Source organism: Phalacrocorax carbo, chromosome 2 (genome assembly GCF_963921805.1).
Source record: "Phalacrocorax carbo chromosome 2, bPhaCar2.1, whole genome shotgun sequence".
In the NCBI taxonomy this organism is placed as follows: Eukaryota; Metazoa; Chordata; class Aves; order Suliformes; family Phalacrocoracidae; genus Phalacrocorax; species Phalacrocorax carbo.
This window is the reverse complement of record NC_087514.1, coordinates 44,449,755-44,469,501: the sequence shown is the minus strand read 5'-3', so window position 1 is coordinate 44,469,501 and position 19,747 is coordinate 44,449,755. Positions and strand designations below refer to the sequence as shown.

The following is a 19,747-nucleotide window of genomic DNA, read 5'->3' as shown; positions in this document are numbered from 1 at the left end:
ATAGACTTTTCAGACAGTGAATTATGCCAAGGAGTTTATGATTTACACTATATGGGAATTGAAGTAAAGATGTGGAGATCGTGCGTGATATGATAACTATGAGGTATGTTTTCAAAAGTGAAAGTTTATTATGTCCAATGAAAGATAAGAAGGTAATTAAGGACAAAGGAATACTGGTTGCTGGTTGGAAAACAACACCTAATAAAATCTTAGAATAAACTTACAAAGTAAGAGAATAATTATATCAGTACACTGATTAAAAAGACAAAAGTAAAAGTTATAGATTTAATAGATCAACAGAATAAGATACAACGTACACATACATAAGCCAGTAGGTTGTTTGGTAAATGTTTATATATGTAGCAGATGGAAGGAAGAGTGAAGATACTTTGATTTGAAAATATTCATAAGTCTACACTACCCTCAAGACTGAATCCACTCATATAACCTTATTTGCTCAGACAGCTGGCAGATTAAAAAAAAAATTCCTGAAATAAGCTGTCTCATTTTTTAATTAAAGGTTTATAAAACAGATATTGCCAATTTTGCTGCTAAAGCACAGTTTAAATGGAAATTATAAAATATAGGAATGGGGACAGCTTTTGTTTTACTGTGACTGGAAACATTCTTGACTGTGAAGTAACATTGATGGATACAGAGAGATAGCTGTGTTAGTCTCTGTACATCAGCTTCTCTATAGAAGCTCTGAGAGAGGGTTATGTTCCAGAAAAGTTATGCAGCTTTAGGCTTGCGATGATTATGTGTAACTGACAGAGCCACAAAATGGTAGCCAGCCTAGCCTTATGAGGTGCAGTAAGTTTCACCCCTACATTTGTCCGTTTCAAATCTTTTGTTTCTTTTGCATCACAAATGTTCAATAAAATGTTTCAATTCTTCAATTAAAAAAAAATTCAAAGTAAATTAAACTTTGCTTTTAGGCACTGCCACAGTAGAAGGTTTCACTGCTCGTTTCACCTTGCGTATGGGTCTCCAGGGCCAGCTCTTGAGAACCTGCAGCTTTAAATACTTAAACTTGTAGGAACACAAACTCCTAATTGTGAAAATAGTAGTTGATTATTTAAATGAAGAAAGATGAAATATGAAGAAAGGATCACAGTAGGAACCCAGTAAAGCATAATGAAGATGTACATTCTTCTGCTGGACCAATTATTCTCTTTACAGTATGTGATGCAATGGACAGACATGACAGCCTACTGCTAGAGTGATATGGCAGAATTACTAATGAGGGATAGTTCAGTTTTATCCTTACTACAGTATATTATTTAGGTTAGTTCAGATACTCTTCATTTCATGAGGGCCAATCTGACCTCTTAAGTAACATAAATTAACATATCTTTATATAACAAACAGAATATGACAGACTGTTTCAAAATTATTCACCTATGGACTTAAATAATTTAAAACAATTGAAATTATATATTGTTCAGAAAAAGTACCTATTCTATGCTTTGTCTGAATTCCTGCATTGCAACCTTCAGGATAAAAACGCAGGCATCACAAAGTGATGATTCTCCATTTCTTTTTTGAGGTTTTAATGAGAATATGCTACAAAGATTTTTTAAAAACCTCTATCATTACCATCTGCTGAGATTCTCAGTCTGAGCCCTTCCCTTTCTAGCCAAAACCAGGCAGAACACCTACGGCTTTATGGGTGTCTTGACCTCCAAACGACAAAGATAGTAGGGAAAAAAGACTGAAGCGCAGAACTGAATTGCATGCTGCTCCCTGCAGGGCATAAAGCCTGTGCCCTGGGTAGTTTCCACCATGGTCATCGAAAGACCACCTGTGGCTCTAATTCTACCCTACACTAGGGTTTCTGTATGAGACGCAATTTTTTGGCGTCCTTACAGTTCAGCAGAGTATGATTGCCTAAGCTGGGATGCTGTAGCTCTCAGGAACCCAAATGCTCAGTGCCTATGTCCCTTTCAGCACCTTGCTTCTCATCCTGTGATCTATAGCTATGCCTCCTGCACATGCTATACATTAGTGTCATGCCATTTTCAGGGGCAGCTTTGATCTTCCCATAGAAATTTCCCATGCAAGCTATTTTCTCCAAAACATATTCACATTAAACCTTGCCAGTTCATGATTTCCATAGGTCCTAAAGAATCAGTGAGACAGCTTCCATTTTGGAGCGTTGTTCCTTTTGTTCTTGCACTGTCTCGCTCCAGGTATCAGGAATGTTACCAAAGACCGCTGAGTACCAGCTCTAAAACATTCCCAGGAAATTAGGACTACACTAAGAAATACTGAGGTCTAGACCGCCTGACAGAGGGAATTCTGTAGCACTGAGGTAGGTGGCACGAAGGTGCACTGTCAACAGTGTAGGCAGAGCTGGTGTATGTCCTGTTGAGTTCCCTGAGCAGTCAGCTGCAAGCAGGTGTCACAGCTTATCTTCACGTGTCAGTTTTTAGACATTAGTACAGTCCTGTCTGTTCACAGAATGAAGGCGAGTGGCAAATGTGGCGTCTTGGGTGCTGGACATATTGGTTTTGAAATTTTGGGTGGGCAATCATCAGCTTGTCTTATGAATCCAAAAGCATGCTTGGAAGAAATCAGTATTTGTGTCCCTAACACTTCATCTGAACAATCTGCAAAGAAACTATAGAGGGTAGGTTCACCCATATTTCCACCTAAGCATTCAAGGTAGAGTGCAGAAAATGCATGAGTTATATGGCTCTTCATATCTTCTAGCTGGAGCAGGGACAACACTGTAAGGCAGAGGCATATTTATTAGAAATAGGCTTCAAAAGGGAGAAGAAAAGCAAGACTGCAGGTTTTTCTCTCTCTTAGCCCTCTCTTATGACCAAATGCAAAATATACCTCTCTCTTATCAAGCAAGATAAAAAAATGATCAATCATAAATATTTTTGTTGCTGATAAGGGGCCATCCTGGGTATCAAAGATGAAAGTTGACCTACAAAAAGTTGCTAACAGACCTTAAGAGACTGAGTGGCAGGGCAATGACTAGGATATTGAATTCAGTGTGGTTAATCATAAAGTAATGCAAATGAGAAAAGTCATATTACATACTTATTCACATATACAAAGATGGGCTTTGAGCCAATGTTTTCTACCGAACGATGAGATCTGGAATTGAAATATTTCCATGAAAACAGAAGTTCATTGCTCAGCGGTAAACAAAGTGAATGTTGTTTCATTTAATTGTTGAATGTTGATGAATGTTATTCAGTTACATAAATTGGAAATATTTAATATATGTACTATTCAGACAATGTGTTCTAAGGGAGGCAAATGGGATAAATGGAGTTCATACTGCAGAGAACAGAAGGCTATGGCAGAATGTGCTTTGTAAGTAAGAGTATATTCCCATCAAGGAACATTTCAAATAAAAGATACCAGTTTTGTTTGTAGTAACTGAGGTAGTAATCATTCCTTGAACTTCTTGCTTCATATAAAAATGCAAAAATTACCATATTCAGTATAAAACTGGACAGCAATTTCAATGACAAAAGTATTCTTCTCAGCAGAAGTGTCTTTAATAAAAGGGCACAGAAATTTTCTGATACTGCAAGTAAGCAAATGAATCAGATACTAAAACAAAGGGCAGAATTATGACACTTCCATAGAATTATGAGAGTGATAAGGACAAAAGAGCACCAAGGCTAAATTAATTATACTTATTACATCCTTGGGTCAAAAAGCAAAACGCACGCTATCAAATGGTATTAACTTTTCTGTCAAAGTATTTAAGCATTATTTTCTTACAGTGAATCTACATGAAAGCTTTGCAGGCTTTTTGTACCCTGTTTTTTTCCTTTGAACTCGTCTCTTTTATGTCCTCACAAATCTTGACCTGGTGGATTTTTAATAATGGTATCTTACATCTGATTTTTGAACACCTGACTGTGAGCACATGATAAGGCTTCTGTATTCATGGGGATAATGAAGAGATAATGTCCAAGACTGGGCGGTAAGCTCAGCTGTTGTGACAGTTAAGGGAGGAGGAAAGAGATTAAATGTAGGCCAGCAGCAAATATTAGCATAGGGAGTTCAATCATACTCTAGGGCAAAAAGTGCTGTCTATCCTTACTCCTTTTATTTGTACCCCTCTTTTATTTCCCCTTAAGAATCTTTCCCAGCGCAGGTCCAGTGCAGGTAGCACCTGGCCATGGGATGGTGAGAGTGGTGGGGCATATATCAGGCAGATACTTGCTTTCCCAGCATGGCCACTGATCCTAGCCTTCCGCACCAACCAGATGTCACAGCTGGCAGTCTCTCATGCTAAAGCACCCTGTGCTGGGTTGTTCTGACATGCCTGGGAGAAGTGTCTTCATTTCTGCCGACCGATGCAAGCTTCTGACCCAGGTGAGTTAGGGATCTCATGGTGGGGCAAGAGGAGCCAGTGGGATACAAAAGGATGTCTGTGAGGTGCTGGTTTCTTTGGCCAGGTTGAAATAGTTAGGGTGTCTACATTAGGGGGTCTCCTGTGTCCACTGTATTAATCTATCTGGTCACCAAGCCTCAACTTCATCCTTCCCCGCCCCCTCACCCCTAGCTGATAAACACTATTTAGATAACCTTTAAGATATGATCTGAGCATACACTCATATAGTTATTTTACATCCCAGTTACTCCATTGTCGCTTTTACTGGTCTTCACAAAAGTGACGAGGTGCCTGTGTCCAAGGTGATTCTGCAAGTTTTTGCTTTCTGTATTTTTGTTTGTCCTAATTTTCAAGGTCTTTCATGGTTATAATTTTCTTTTTAAAATTAATGTCTCATTCCATGTTGAAAGTTCAGTTTCTCACCCTTACAAAGTTTTTGTACCATCACTTATTGCCTGTGTGGGTTTAGAGCTGGTTTTTTTTGTTTTCTAGAAAAGCTTCCGAGAATCCCCTCTCTGATCACCTCCATCATAGGAAGAGTTCCCTACAAAACTCTGCTTGACTGTCATGGTGGCTGCTGTCAAGTCTCTCTCTGAGTGATGCCTTTAGACAGCTCACAATGAAGCCATTATCCATGTCACTGATCATCAAAAGATCATTGTTTCCATATACACTGTCCTCACACTCTGCGGCTTTAACCTCTCTGAGATGAGAATTGGGTCTTTCTCCTGCATTTGCGTAGCACTCAAAACACAAGACTAGAACCCCTTCTGTAGTGTTGTGATAAAAAAATAAGAGGGTCTGAGGATTAAAGAGAGAAAATTGGACTTTGCTTTATAGTCTCCATTCATTCAGATCCAGCTTAAATTGCTGGTGGCCTTGCGAATCCCTCTGCAATATGCCAGAGGATCAATATTATTTGCCTACAGTGGTTTTCTTCACAAATGCAGTTGTCTGGAGCAATGATGTTGTTTGACAAAGGTGATCAGTTAACTGGAGTGACAGATTGGGATGAGGCACTACTGTAGCTGCCGGCCCTGTCCCCACCCAGTAGTCTCCATTAGGACAGAAATTAGAACCTTTTCAACATGCAATGACAACATGATTATGGGAAAAGCCATAAGCAGACCTTATTTCTGAAGCCAAAACATTATTTAATCATATGGAAAAAAAATAAAGGAAAGCTGGAAGAGAAAACAATTGTGTGAGATCACTTTAAGTCAGAAAAAAAACCCAGCTCACTTGAAAGTGTCTCATCTCCTCTCAGCTTGTACAGTACTTGTTTCTTTACTGTGTTTCCAAATAACTACCCTCTAGATGTAATTCGTAAAATGTAGGCCCATTAACAAATTTTAGAACAGAAGGAATACATGTTTCCAGTTAAATAGTGAAGTAACCATGCTATGCTACTTTGTGATTTTTATGCTACTAACTTCAGCAGCTTTGCCTCTGAAAACTATGATGAAGACTGGTTACAGATGAATTTACAGAGGGAGGATACAGAAAAGCTGGTTTTAATTCCAGCCATTCAGAGCATAATGAGCTTCAAAAAGTCTCTAGGGCCAAATACAAAGAAGGAATCCATACCATAGCCGTTTCAAAGAATAACTTGCTTGCAGAAAAAAACTAAGCCATACGACTTCTGAGGAAATAGAGAACTGGGGGTTTTTAGCCTCTTATTCATTTCACACACCTTTTTAACTTGACATACTTACCTCTGCTTAGTATCTTCATAACACCTGTGAATCTTCCCAGAGATGGGGAGTTGAACATTCATCTACTCAGTAGGAAGAAGACGCCTTTATTCTTACAAAGTAAGGTGATGTTTTTGATTTAGCACATTAGATTTGATCCCAAAAATTACATGAAATATGCCAAATTAGTTTTTTAATTGGAATTCACATTTCACAAAAAGTCATTATCAGGAAAACAAAACTTTTCTTTTTTTTGCTTCGCCATTTGTTGTTTTCATCCCCTTGAGAAGAGAAAGGAGGGGCTTTTTAAAAAAAAAGAGAACAAAACAAATCAGAGTGGAAAAACAAAAGCAGAACTAAAGACAGAAGCTTTTCTTGGAGCCTCAGATCTCTGTTCTGGGCCTCATCCCTTCTTCTCTGGCTACAGTGCTTCTGTTTTGGCCAATAATCCTCCTACAAAATGTGTTGCTCACAGAGAAGCAAGGATCTCCATCACATCATTCAGCCACTAGGATTTCCCATCTGTTACTGTATCTCTGGTATGAATACTGCCTCCAACGTGGATTAGAATGAGGCGTGAAAACTTTGCTCTTACCAAAAGCACATGATGACAGAGAGTTTGAAAAACAACCATGTTCAGCATAAATACAAACACCACAGGAAAACCTTCTAGCCAGGACTACAGAGGGAGGAACTATTTCAACAACTGTCACTAAGGGGCTGGCTGGAAAGAGCTGCTGTAACATATTGTTGCTGACAGAACACGATAGTACCTGCGGAAGTTTTGGGTTGGACTGCCTGGTGCATCACAGGACACTGCACAACTTTGGTGCTGAAACACACTGAATGATGTAGAAAGAAGAAATAAAACCCCGTTGGATAGTAAGGCAACTCGTTGCTATTTGACAAGGAATCCCAGGGCAGACCTTCCCTGTTATTCTGTAGAGAGAAAAGTGCTGGCCATAGAAGTTAAGGGGCTCGTGAAGCCCAAGCTGAGGGAAAGGATAGAGACAACATCTAATCTGAGGGAATTAGTTTGAATGGTCAATTAATCAGAAGAATTGTGAACTGGGCACGGTAATCAATGTGTGCTGTCAATTACTCTGGGCTCCTGACCATAAAAACCTCACTTCATAATAGGTACTTTGAAAAGCAATCATATAAGCTTACAATAAAAGAACTGAGACAAATGGGTAGCAAATGTTATAATCACAATTTGCTTTCAAATAAGAAAGATACAGGAACTGTCCTTTGGATTCTTCCCAAATAGTTATGCTTGATGTGACACCAGCCAAATTCACTCATTATACCTCTTGGTTTTATGATATTAATCTTTAAAGTATTTTCTCTTCTACTGGGCTATTTTACTACCCTGTCTTCATCCACACAGGTGGTTTCTGTTGTTCACAGTGGGTGTATGATGCATTTTTCTTTGCACCTCATTCAGCTGAAGAATAAATATCTGAATAAAATTTACCACTTGAAAATGATATCCTGTAAAAATCTAAACCCACAAGTTTGAAGTTCTCAGTGGAAAATTAATTCAAGTTCACCAGCTAAATTAACTTTATATATTAAATATTAACCTCTTAATAAATTTAAATAAACCCTCCTGGAAAATAGTTTATTTTTATGTTCTTTATTCCATCAGAACTGCATTGCAGTTTTCCAGTCTTTATATTTACATTATTTGCAACTCTTTCCATAAGTGCCAGTACAAATGTAACTGATGAAAATCCAGAATAGTCATACAAATGTTCCTGAAAGCAAGGTGCATTTCTGAGCAATTTTTTTTCTGATGCGCAATAATATATATGTATATATTAACAAGGCTTCATAATATAAAATATCTTCCACGGCAAGTAAATTTCCCCACTTACAGCTTATTCAGATTTCAGTTACATAGACTTCTGCATTTCAAGTTAGTGCAAATAATGAAAGTAAGAGCCTGAGCAGAATGATGTAAATACAATGGGACAAGAGAAACAGCAAAATTTTACCAACTCCCTGCATATGGTTATAACATTTAATCAGTATATCATTAGTATTCTTTATATACAATGTATTTAAATAATTGGCTTGTCTGAACTATAGGCAACAAATTTACAAATTAAAATAAAATAATGTTTCACACAAATATGGAATGTCCAACAAATATAGGAAAATAAAATGCATCTAGTAACAAAATGTTGTAAATCAAAAAGGTAAAAGATGTCTTCTCTGTCTTGGAAGATTTCAAGGCACTTTCTTGGCAAATCAGAATTCTCTCCTTGGTAGAAAGTCTGCAAGAGAAAAGGGCATGCCATTTTATAACTAGCTTCAAAACGCAGAGGCAGACTGCTTAGTATAATTCTGTTTATAAATCAGAGTTTCCTCTGGATTGCATAAATCTTAAGATTAACTCCAGAACGCCAGTGGGTCTTGCCCTCCTGTGAACACTAATGAGTTTTGCCGTGGCAAATCCTCAGCATTGATGCTAAGAAGTTTAACACATAGTGGTCCATGCTGCTGCATCTTACAAGGAAGTTTCCTATGCATAGAGTCATGGGCATTTCTAAATTCCAGGTTTCATCAAATGCTTTACTTCCATTTGCAAGGATCTGAATTAGGAGGAAAAAAAAAAAAATGAAAACCAAAACCTACATGAAAAACAACACGCTAAAAGCTGTGAGTAACTCCTACAAAGTGTGTGCTTTGAACACCAGCTCTGTAGCTGTGATGCCACCCCTGCGAGCATCCTGGCAGCTCCTCGGGGCACTGAGCCCCCTGATGGCCTTCTCCATGCTCCTGGGACCACCCACAGCTGTTCCCCTTCAGCTCCCACTGTGGATTGTGTTACCGCCTCCTGCTGGAAGATGGGATTTTCCCAGGAAAAACTTCATTTCTAACAGGAAAATAACTCCTTTTTGTACCTGGGAACTTACAGGGGAAGGAGGAAAGTAGTTGTATATCAGCACTGCAGTTCTTTTTTATAAGGAAAATGCAGCCTATTTTAGTACATGCAGGAGAAATTCTTAATAGTTGTCAATCCTTTGAGTAGGAGTCTCCTCCTTCAAGGCAACTGAGAATCTCCAAGACTCTCTCAGATGTTAAAGTGAAGGCAAATTCCCCTACAGTAAACAGGAACTATGACCCTGACCTCTCTACGCTAGTGTGAGGTGGTGAGGAAAACAGATCCTCTGTGTCAAAATATGGAGTAGAAGCAATCACAGAATCATGCTAGAAGTATTATTGAGAGGATGAACACACATAGCCCTATGCTGTCCTGTCTATTTGGAGGAAGAAGAGAGTGATTCCTGCCACCCTTCATCCTTCTTAGGAAGATATTTCCATTCCAAGAAGATATTGGATATGAATAAACATGAAGACCTGAGCCTGTCTTACCTCTAGTGGAAACACTCTATTTGGTGGAGGACCATGGTGAGGGAGCACAGAAGCAGCCGGGAAACACTTAGATCATAGACCTACTTTTTCCTATAATGTTTTCTTTATTTTTAACAAAGTAGAGAGGAAGTCAGCCTAGTCAAAACTTTAAGTGAACACAGTGCACACAAGCTGCTAACATTGCTTACCATTTAGACCCTCTCTTTCCCATGTCATCCGAGTATATTTTTGGCAGGCAAATTAGAACACCTGGATTTGCACATTATAGCAACCTTTGGTCCTTTTGCATTTTAAAGATGGAAATAGGATGAGATAGATGCTTCTGTACTGTCTATATGGAGGTAGATATTTGACTCATCCTCTTGAAAGAAATGAAGAAAAAGTATTGGAACACCTGGAAATCTTCCTGGAAGCCCTGAGCCATGAACCTAGAGGTGTAAAGGCATACAGATGGGGAAAAACACAGACTAGGTGAAAGGGCAGAAAATGAGAGAGTGCTGGGATGTTTTAGAAAGCTGAGATTTGAAAAAGAACACAAACAAGGACAAATTTAGGCACCTCAAAAAATTTATATTAAAAAAAAGGCCATTCAGAAAAGAATTCCTGCTCTTAGTCATGAAAAGGAGATCCCTGCAAAGTACTGAGATCCCTAGTCAGTCTCTGGTTCAGTGCCCCTGATATATTCAAAACCATCTGCAAGACCTGGAAGGCAAGCAGTTAATAAAAAAGAAGACAACAGAAAGAAATGATGTCATTTCTCCTCAGCACTGAAATATTGCCATATTCTTCAAAGCATTTTCTCACAGCCACCAAAATGAATCCCACCTCCACTTGGAAATCAAATCAGCTAACACTGACTCATATCCTACTCTTCCTTTCTTATTCTTGATTAGTATGAATTGAAGTCTTGATGCAGGAAGAAGTGACATACACAACTCCCCCAAATTCCAAGCTTGCAGTATTTGTCAGGAGGAGGCGGTGAATGGAAACTATCTTTGAAGAAATTTAAATAAATTAAATTCACTTATTTTATATATTTTATTGGTCAGTAATAACCAGTGCAGTCTTTTAAATTACTGTTGGAAGTGTTACCTTCTTACTGATAGTCAAACAGCTGGAGAAAAACATCTCACTTGAAGATGTTCCTCTAATCAGTGACAATGTTGTTTAATTAACACATTTAACAAGCTATTCATAAACAAGAATGGACTGGCTCCTCCCACAGCCTGTTACCTAAAGCCTTTAGCTTTGGCACATCTTTATGTTCAGTTTACTTCCACCACCATGAAGTGGCACTAACTTCAGAGAAATTCTCAGGAGACAATCTGGGAACTGAAGGCCCTAAAGATGCATAAAGTGACAGGGTATCTATGAAGATTGAACTGGCAGACCTGAGACCAAGACATTCTGCTTCGTCCATGGATTCACAACAAAGCCCTCTTCTGAAAGGCCCGAAATAAATGTGTTGATGAAGTCCTCATGCATTTTTCTTTCACCAACCAGACTCCTTAAAATTTTGAACAATAAGAGGTCACCCAGTGCATAATTATGGACTATGGTGCTGCAAGTGACTTGTAGGAAATTACAGTGGGTCCTATCAGAGGTATCTGTGCTTCTCTGTATTTCCGTGAGGAACCGGTCAGTCATTACAGCAATACCGGAGCTGCATGTTGATGCACTCTGTTAATACCACATTTCTGTATGCATGCCTGATAACAAGGTACAAGTGCAAAATAAATCACTAGACAATTCAACAAATAAAAAAAAATGAGTGGGAAAAATGATACTTACATAGCAAACATCCTAGGACTGCGTACACAAAGGGCTCATTGCTAATCTTGTTAGCAACCTTGCACACCTTTTATAATCTATAAAACAAAATTACCCACAGCAATAATGAATCTCAGTTGCCAGATACCCTCAAAAAACTGCACAAAATTAAATGTAGAATTTGTACTAGAATTTCAAACACTCTACACAGTGAAACCATTCTGTGATGGAAATTCATGAAATTATGTGTGCAAGATGCAAAACTAGATTGTATCTTATCCTAGGCGGGTCTCTAGAGGAAATGTGAGGATTGCAATTAATTGCCTAACAAGTAGTTTCTTCCTAAGATGTAGAAGACCAGGTTCAATCCCCAAATTTACTTGAAGGAATTTAACTCATTAACTGGGAGGCTATTCTAACCAGCAGACTATGAGGTAGTTTGAGGTCAGGCTCTTTCAAACTTTTTATTGTTCCACTAATTATTAACATTGATGGAAATCCATATTTCCCATGTCTAAGTACGTTTACTAATCACTGGACTAGAGATACTTGTGTCCCACTTACTATCTCTCTGTGGCGCCCTTGGTTCAAATGACCACTTGGTTCAAGTGGCCCCTAAGTCACTACCATCCTTTCTGATGGAAAGATCTAGCTATTTGGTAACAAGAAATATTTAGGTGCAATTTTATTCTCTTGCTTGACAAGTATTTTAATAAAACTTAATGGAAATTGTGCCAGACAGCAAGAGACTGAATGCTAACCTGGGTTCAGTTCTTCTGGGAATGTTTGTACTGAATATAACCAAGTCAGCAGGAGAGGAAGTAATTCATCCTCAGACATACTATGGTGGCTGAAGTGTCCCTGAAAGAAAATATCACACCCCTCTAAGGAGACAGGAGAAGATCCTGGCTATGATCAGCCTACATAGCTATTCTAAACCCTGAACGCTGGATAAGGTGGAGACAGGATTTAGCTCTCCTTTTTAGATCAACAGAACATTTCAGGTTGAATGAAACTCGTTGTCTGCAGTGGGTTTTGTTGACATAAAGGACAAAAAAGAATCTGCTTTGGTTTTAATTGCATTTTTTATTTTACATTTTGTTTTGATTGTTGACCCTAAAAACCAGTTCTTCACACAGTCCTAACCACAATCTTGGCTCTAAATTTAGAGAAAAGCTATTTAATTAGATGAGAAATATTATGACTGTATTTCTACACAAATAAATTGAAGCACTCCGGCAATACAGGGGAGTCTAAATAATATTCATATACTCTGGATCCATGTATCAAGGCATGCAATATGCAACATGCATGGTATATTTGTTATGCAGTATGTAATAGATCTATGTCTAACCTACTCATATGTCTACTTACAAAGCTATATCTTTTGAGGATCAGCCATGGATTTCTACATTCCGACTTTTGATCAGTGTAAGGGCGGATGGAGATTAGGCTGCTCCAGCCCCTTTCAAAAGCCAGAGCTTTGGTGAGAGAGCATCTCCGCTGCTCACAAAAAGTGCTCACCATCTTTCTAAGTGATGCGACAAGAAGTGTTAAATCCTGAAAAATTTCCAAAGCACCCCGGTCCATAATTTGTGCTTATACATCACTAATAAGATTCACCTTTTCCAATTAAATGGTGTTCCTTATTTTCCACTCAATATATTTGAATTGTCCATTGCACTAGGGAATGCTGAAGTAACTTGTTTTTAAAGGACTTCCATTTTATTTGGATTTTGTTTGTTTGTTTGTTTTATCCATTCCATAACACCTTAGGACAGTTTTATTTTTCAATCCCTGTGACAAAATTACATTCAGGCTGTGTTAAAGCAAAACTTCTGTGGATCTCATACTGGAATACTGTTTGATATGAACTGCACGTATCAATAACAGAAATGATGAATTAATTAATCTTATGTTCTTTAACAATGGGCATATAATAGAAAATTATAATCACAAACTGAAATATAATAAAAAACCAAGATACAACCATACCATTGAGCATTAAGAGAAGGTAGAGAATGGTTCAGATTTTATCTTATTGTGTGAGTTAGTAAGTAGAGATAAAGGGAGCAGGAAGGAGAATATGGCTTCATATCTGCCTTCTGTATAGGCATACCCAACTGGTTTTTCAGAATGTAGTTTTCATTTCGTTTATCTTAGTCTCACTTTGAAGGAACTCCATTATATGCAGCTGACTGCAGGTGCATTAATAGAAAATATTTGTACATTAGAAGACCTTAGGTATTTTTTGTAGTATAGTGCTAAAGTAAAGAGCAACAGTTACAAAAGGACCTGCACATCAAATACCTAGTAGGTTTGTTTGTAAACAAGTTGCTTGTAAACAAGTATAGCAGCTAGCATTATAAGGTAGTTTAATTACTACTTACAGGCTGGTGTTGAGCAGTCCCTTGTGTTGTGATACAGTCGATGAAAGTGCTTGCTACACTCTGATGAAAATGTGACTGGCCCTGTTTGAAAGTAAGCAGGAGTTAACTACATGCTTTCAATGTCACTGCTTTGCAGCTTCAGTGAATGACGGCAACACATGAAATCCTTTTTTTTAATGGCTAAAATTACATTTAGCTTTTTACTACACCTTCATAGAACCTGAAACAATTATGATGCAACACATGTATAACAATGCTACTGAAATAAAAGAAAGAAATACTATTGCTACACTATTATGCTCATTATCTGAATAACAGAAAAATGGCCCTTGGAAATGATGGACTGGCTTAGCCTTGAAATTCCAGTAATTCAAAATTAACAGTAAAATTTCTTATACGATGAAAAATAGAATGGTGTAACTACAACAGAATTTCGTTTGCTCAGTAGTCATCAGTAGTCTAATGTAGAAGGAATAACGTAGGTGGAATGCAGATACTATTTCTAAAGATAAATAAAAGCAACATTTTAAACAAATATGAGTTTCTAAGCCTTGGAAAGATGAAGTAGTTTCATGTACTAATGCTTATGATTTGCACATAGATGGTTTATGAAGTTCTTAATATACAATGTGGGTGTTGAGGAAAAAAAATGTCAGCTGAATAACATCTAGAAACCTGATCTCCGGTTGAAGTAATTCTAGCAAGAAAGGGGGCAGATGTGCAGAGGGCAGCATGTGTTTCGGCGTTTGGGTGAGGCAAATCCCTGTGTGCCCAGGCTGTACTGTGCTGTGCATTTGTTCTTCCAGCCTGTGCTCCCTTCTCTGGATATACAGTGTTATCTGCCTGCATTAATATGTGATAAGAATATATAGCTACTGGCCTCCAAAACATGGCTCAAAGGTAACAAGTTGCCAAAGAGCCCTTCCATAATTGCTGATGGCCCCAGGAAGGTTTTACTGATGACATCCAAGTTGAAAAGGAGAGCAAAAATCTAATAAAATTTGCATCATGTAACCTGCTTAGCAATACTACCACTGACAGCTGGAGATGAGTTTCCTGTGATTTGGACAGTTGACACTGACGTAAATTGACACTAACGGAACAAGACTAAATTTAACTTGCATCCTCTAAATTCAGTACAAATAGGAACCCTGAATAAGAATAGCTTGTTTCAAGCAGTGCTACAAAAGGATGCATATGAAGTATGCTGTGTTGACTAACTTTCCTGTCAGAGGAAGACAGCAAGCATTTCAGGGCAAAAATTATTTATTTCACACCTTGAAAGGTGGTTTATCAGCCTGGGAAAACCAAGCCACTTCTCTCTGGATAGTGGAGCCAAACTGCCAAAAGCTTGAGAGAAGATTCCTCTCTCTGACTGTGAACAGACTTGAACATTAGATATATTTTACAGTAATATGTGGATTTCACGAGATTTTTTCAGCCACAGATAAGCTTTTCAACAAACTGACAAAGCATCCTTTGCAATTTTGAACTGGAAGATTGTTGCCATTTTTTATCTGAGTGAGTAATTAGGCTCAAGAGAAAGTACGTAATTTGAAATTATCCAAGATATAAGGAGATAACTTCAGCCTTTGTCACTACATAAATTCCATGTCCCTTCAGTTAATATATGGTTTTCTAACACTTTTCCTTGCCATCAAAAATAGGCTGTGCCTTACAGAGCACTCTGTGTCAGCTGGCTTTTCAGGCTGAATTGAGAGATAGCTTTATGACTCACAAGATTATTTATGTTTTTTCCTATAGTCGAGGACTGTTACTTATGGTTCTTATTTGGCTTTAAAATAGGTCTACTATTCTTGGCATACTAGAAGTATACAATAATTTTCTTAACCCTGAAACTGTATGGACTGTAAAGATAATGTTGATTTCCCTTTCTCTTCTTTTTTTCACAACTTCCTTAGTTTAGGATGTTCCAACTCTTGAACTGGTAAGGACTATATCTGAACAGTTTATTAACTACGGTTGATAGACAAAAGGATTATGATTTGAACAGAATCAAGAAAAATAAAGTTAGGCTGTATTTTAAGAAAATGCTTGAGGATTACAGGAACTAATAATGCTGTGGAAGAGAAAAAAAAACAGGCAGAAAACCCATCACTGAAGGTCTTAAGAGCAAAATTAAAAAAAAGAGAAAAGAAAAATATATGTAGGCAGAAATTCTGAGCCAACAAAGAAATAAACCTCAAGGATTTTGGAACTAACTTGCTTTCCTTAATCATTCCAGCTAATGGTAGTCAAATAATTTCAGCAATTTTGATGGCAACTACTCATGCAGAAAAGGACTATTAAATTAATTAATGGCTCCAGAAACAGGCCTTCAAATATTTTTTGCCCTTCTTCTTTACTATGATATTGTATTCTCAAAATACCTTCTCTAAAACTCATGGTTGTTTTTCAGCAACGAAACTTGTCCTGTGTTCATTGTTTAGCTTCCCCAGATTCTTATGTTGAGCTGTTTATGGTAGCTGAGCAGTTTCCAAAGTTAAAAATTAAAAGGAAATGGATTAAGTACTAATATAAGCAAATCTTTCTTGTCTGTCTTCCCCAGGAGAGGAATTTTCAGTATTCCTGTGCCACATGGGATAGCATAGTTGGAATCTGTATGTTATTTTCATTTCTTTCTCTTATGGACTGAAAATGGTAAGGTTCATAATTACTCTTGTTTACTGTAAGAGTGAACAGCCAGCTGGATGTGGCACATTTCCTGTAGATGCTGCTGGCTGCAGTTAGCAGTTGGCAGAAAGATCTTGAAAGTTGTGCTTATCCTAAGGCTTTGAGGACATCTCCCCCATGCAAAAGAGACAACAAGTTCCTTCCTTTCTTGCTAAGGATTGTCTGAAATTTCCAGCAAAGAGGAAACACATAATAATTTCCAGTTCTCCTTTTCATGTTCCAACTGACAACTATTTCTCTAGTTTTTAGTTTCACTAATCCCAATAATGTTGAAAATCACCAACATATTTGCAGTATCATACTCTGAGTCCTTCACTTTTCTGAAATAAACATTTGGAACCGGGGAGTAAAGAATCAGTGCAAGCATCTTGCTGTTGGCTACTCTTTTAACATAAATTCAGAGGGCACGATATTTTTTGCAGTAGTTACAAAACAGATTCCCAAGAGTAAGTGCGTTATACTACTCCACCTCAGTTTTCAAGTAAGTACTTGACTGTAATCATAATAAACTTTCATATTTAAAATAGCAAATTATTTTTGTTTCATTTACACTGATTGAATCCTTCCTTGTTCTATTTGTTTCTGTTGTTAAATTAAGCATCCATATGTATACATCATGAGACAGAAGACAAAAAGTGTTTCCCTGATGTAGTGAAAACTTACATGGCCACATAGGTCTGTTTTTGAAAGATATGTGCAGTCCAATGAGATGTTTTAAAATTAGTGAACTTGAAAATAAATATAGCAAGCAACAATGGGATGATAAAGAGGAAGCAATTTTTAAATAGTGTTTTAACTTACCACGTTTTGAAAGTTATTTTAGGCTAGATTATTCAAAAAGAGACTCAAACTTCAATGTAATTAGAGTTCTTTAAAAATTTCTAGTCCTAAAATATGCAAATTTAACTTCACAAATGTGAAGAATGTGCAGAACCTCAAAAAAGCTAACGGTGTGACTCTTGTGGCTACTTAGAGAATGCATATATAGGAAAATTAAGAGTGACCAGCCTTACCTGTAAAGTGTTTTATGAACTTGTCTTTTAGACTGGAATCTCTTGGAAAAATCTCTGAGGAGAGAAGAATAAAAAAGGATCTATGTAGTACAGGAATTACAATAAAACCCCTGAAAGCATGATATTCCAAGATGTTTGCTGTAAAGAGACCAAATAGCTTCCCAAATTAACTATGAAATTAATTTTCACAGGAGGGGTGTGTGCGTGTGTGTAAACAACATTGTGAAATGTTTCAGATTATTCACAGATGAATACCAAACATTCATCCCACAACACACACTTTCTGGCAATCATTTCTGCACATCATGGGCACAAGTTGGAACACAGGAAGTTCCACCTCAGTATGAGAAAAAGCTTCTTTCCTGTGAGGGTGCCAGAGCAGGGGAACAGGCTGCCCAGGGAGGCTGTGGAGTCTCCTTCCCTGGAGACATTCAAAACCCGCCTGGACACGTCCCTGTGCCCCCTGCTCTGGGTGTCCCTGCTCAAGCAGGGGGGTTGGACAAGGTGATCTCCAGAGGTCCCTTCCAACCCCTACTATTCTGCGATTCTGTGATCTTGGGGCTGAGCTGGGCTATAATTTTAGAATTACTGTAAATAATATAAATACGTTATCATGTTATGACAAGTATTTGAATACCTGAACAAATTATGTAAAATACCTAGATAAATACAAACTAAACACCATATTTTTGGTTTTGAAATAGCAAGTACCTGAAAAGTCTCCTACAGATCACCTAAGATAGATATGGGCCATGCACATGTTCATTGCACTATTAGTCAAAAACCAGTACTCCTCTCCTGTGAAAGCCCCTGTGAATTTTAAAATATTCCCTTTCCATGTATGCTATTTTTCCAAAAAGTACAAGAGAAAGTAGAAGTCACAGAACAGCCAAAGGAATCACACAGAACAGAAATTGGAGCTAACACAAAAACTATACCTTTTTTTTTTTTTTTTTTTTTTTTGCAGTGGGATGCCGCCTCTGGCTTACAACAGAAACTTTTGATGCAAGTAAATATTCCCAGAACTAGTACATTTCCCCACAGTCTCATAAATTTTTCACTGAAAAACTGTATTAAAAATTTGGTAACTTCAGTCATTACTGAAGAGAGTAACTATAAAACAGCTGCATGTTATGTCAAATTCAAAAGAAATACCTTTCTTAGCACTAATACAAGGAACATGATGAATTCTCAGCATTAGGACCTGCAGCTAAACATACTTATTCTCTAAAAATATTTCCTTACAACTTGTGTGTCATTTTTTATCTTTGTATTCTCCTATTTTTTTTTTCCAATTCCCAGTCTGAATTAACATTTAGTTCAGAAGAGAGCAATTTTCCTTTCATACTATAGGAGATATTGGTTATCTGCCAAAATAAATTCATACCTCTGTCTTTAGGCAGTTTCTCCGAGGTTACATGAGCATATCTTTAGGCTGGGATTTTAAGCTAGAATGCCCAAGTCTTACTGTAACTCAGCAAGATTAGGAGACCTAATTTACTTAAAAGTCCTCTAAAATCTCAGTTTTAACTGAAATAAACTTAATTTGTTTCCTTATTGTAAATGAAATATCACCCATTCTACATTAAACTAAGAATTTTACTGACATGAAATGTCAGGTAGTTTAAAATTACACAGAATGAAGCATATGGAAAGCCAAAATAGTGAAACAATCTGGGTGTGTTTTGAATGGGAAGCCTCAAGTGGACCAGTACTGGCAAGTAACCAAAGCCTGGTGAAGGTTGGGCTAGGAACAGGCCATTCTTGCCCTGACAAAGAACATTTAGACCCAGGTCCTTTCGAAGTCTATAGTATTTTCTGTGGGAACAGTAACCACCTTTTGCCCCATAAAATTATTTAGAAAAGTCCGTAATACACTACGCAGCCAAAAACCCCTAAATGCACAGAAGGTAAAACAGGATAGAGGATTTGACACTTAGGCAAGCAGCTAGGCATTGCAAGCAAAAAATTGCAGCTGTAGCTGTGTCAGTGAGCCTGAGAAGGAACGCTGCAGGGTCTGCTTCCCACGAGTAACCTACATCAGCCCAAGGTTCACACCAGCCCAGCTATGCCTGTCCCAATAGGGAAACTAGGTCAGTCGTGTGTTGGAAAGAGGCTGAATGATATTGACTGCGTGCCTGCTCCCTCCCCTGCTGCAGCTGCCATCCCTCCAGGCAGCAATCGGCTTTTCAACATGTGCCCACGTTTCAGCTTTCTTCAAGTGTTCGCTTTCTTAATAGTACAGTACATTTGCTTGGTAAAACATAATAAGTGAGACCCTAGCCCTCTGCAAAGGCAAACTAAGTTCATTTGTATAAAAATCACGGGCAGCACAGGTTACTGGAACACTTCTGTCCACTGGCTCTAACAGCAGGGGCAACTCTGCCTGAACTAAGAATGGCCCAACTCAAACACAGCAATTTTCATCCATCT

At 37.8% G+C, this 19,747-nt stretch overlaps 1 protein-coding gene across 1 annotated transcript in view; it reads right to left on the bottom strand.

The window, feature by feature from the left end:
* Positions 1-7,706: 7,706 nt before the first annotated feature.
* ALKAL1 (ALK and LTK ligand 1) overlaps positions 7,707-19,747 on the bottom strand; it is a 36,201-nt gene continuing 24,160 nt past the window's right edge. The window contains exons 2-5 of the mRNA XM_064445443.1: positions 17,315-17,368; positions 13,608-13,688; positions 11,239-11,315; positions 7,707-8,345 (exon numbers count right to left, since the gene is read on the bottom strand). Of these exons, the coding sequence (XP_064301513.1) occupies positions 11,251-11,315; positions 13,608-13,688; positions 17,315-17,368 (200 nt within the window). The 3' untranslated portion in view covers positions 7,707-8,345; positions 11,239-11,250. The remainder of the gene's footprint in view (positions 8,346-11,238; positions 11,316-13,607; positions 13,689-17,314; positions 17,369-19,747) is intronic.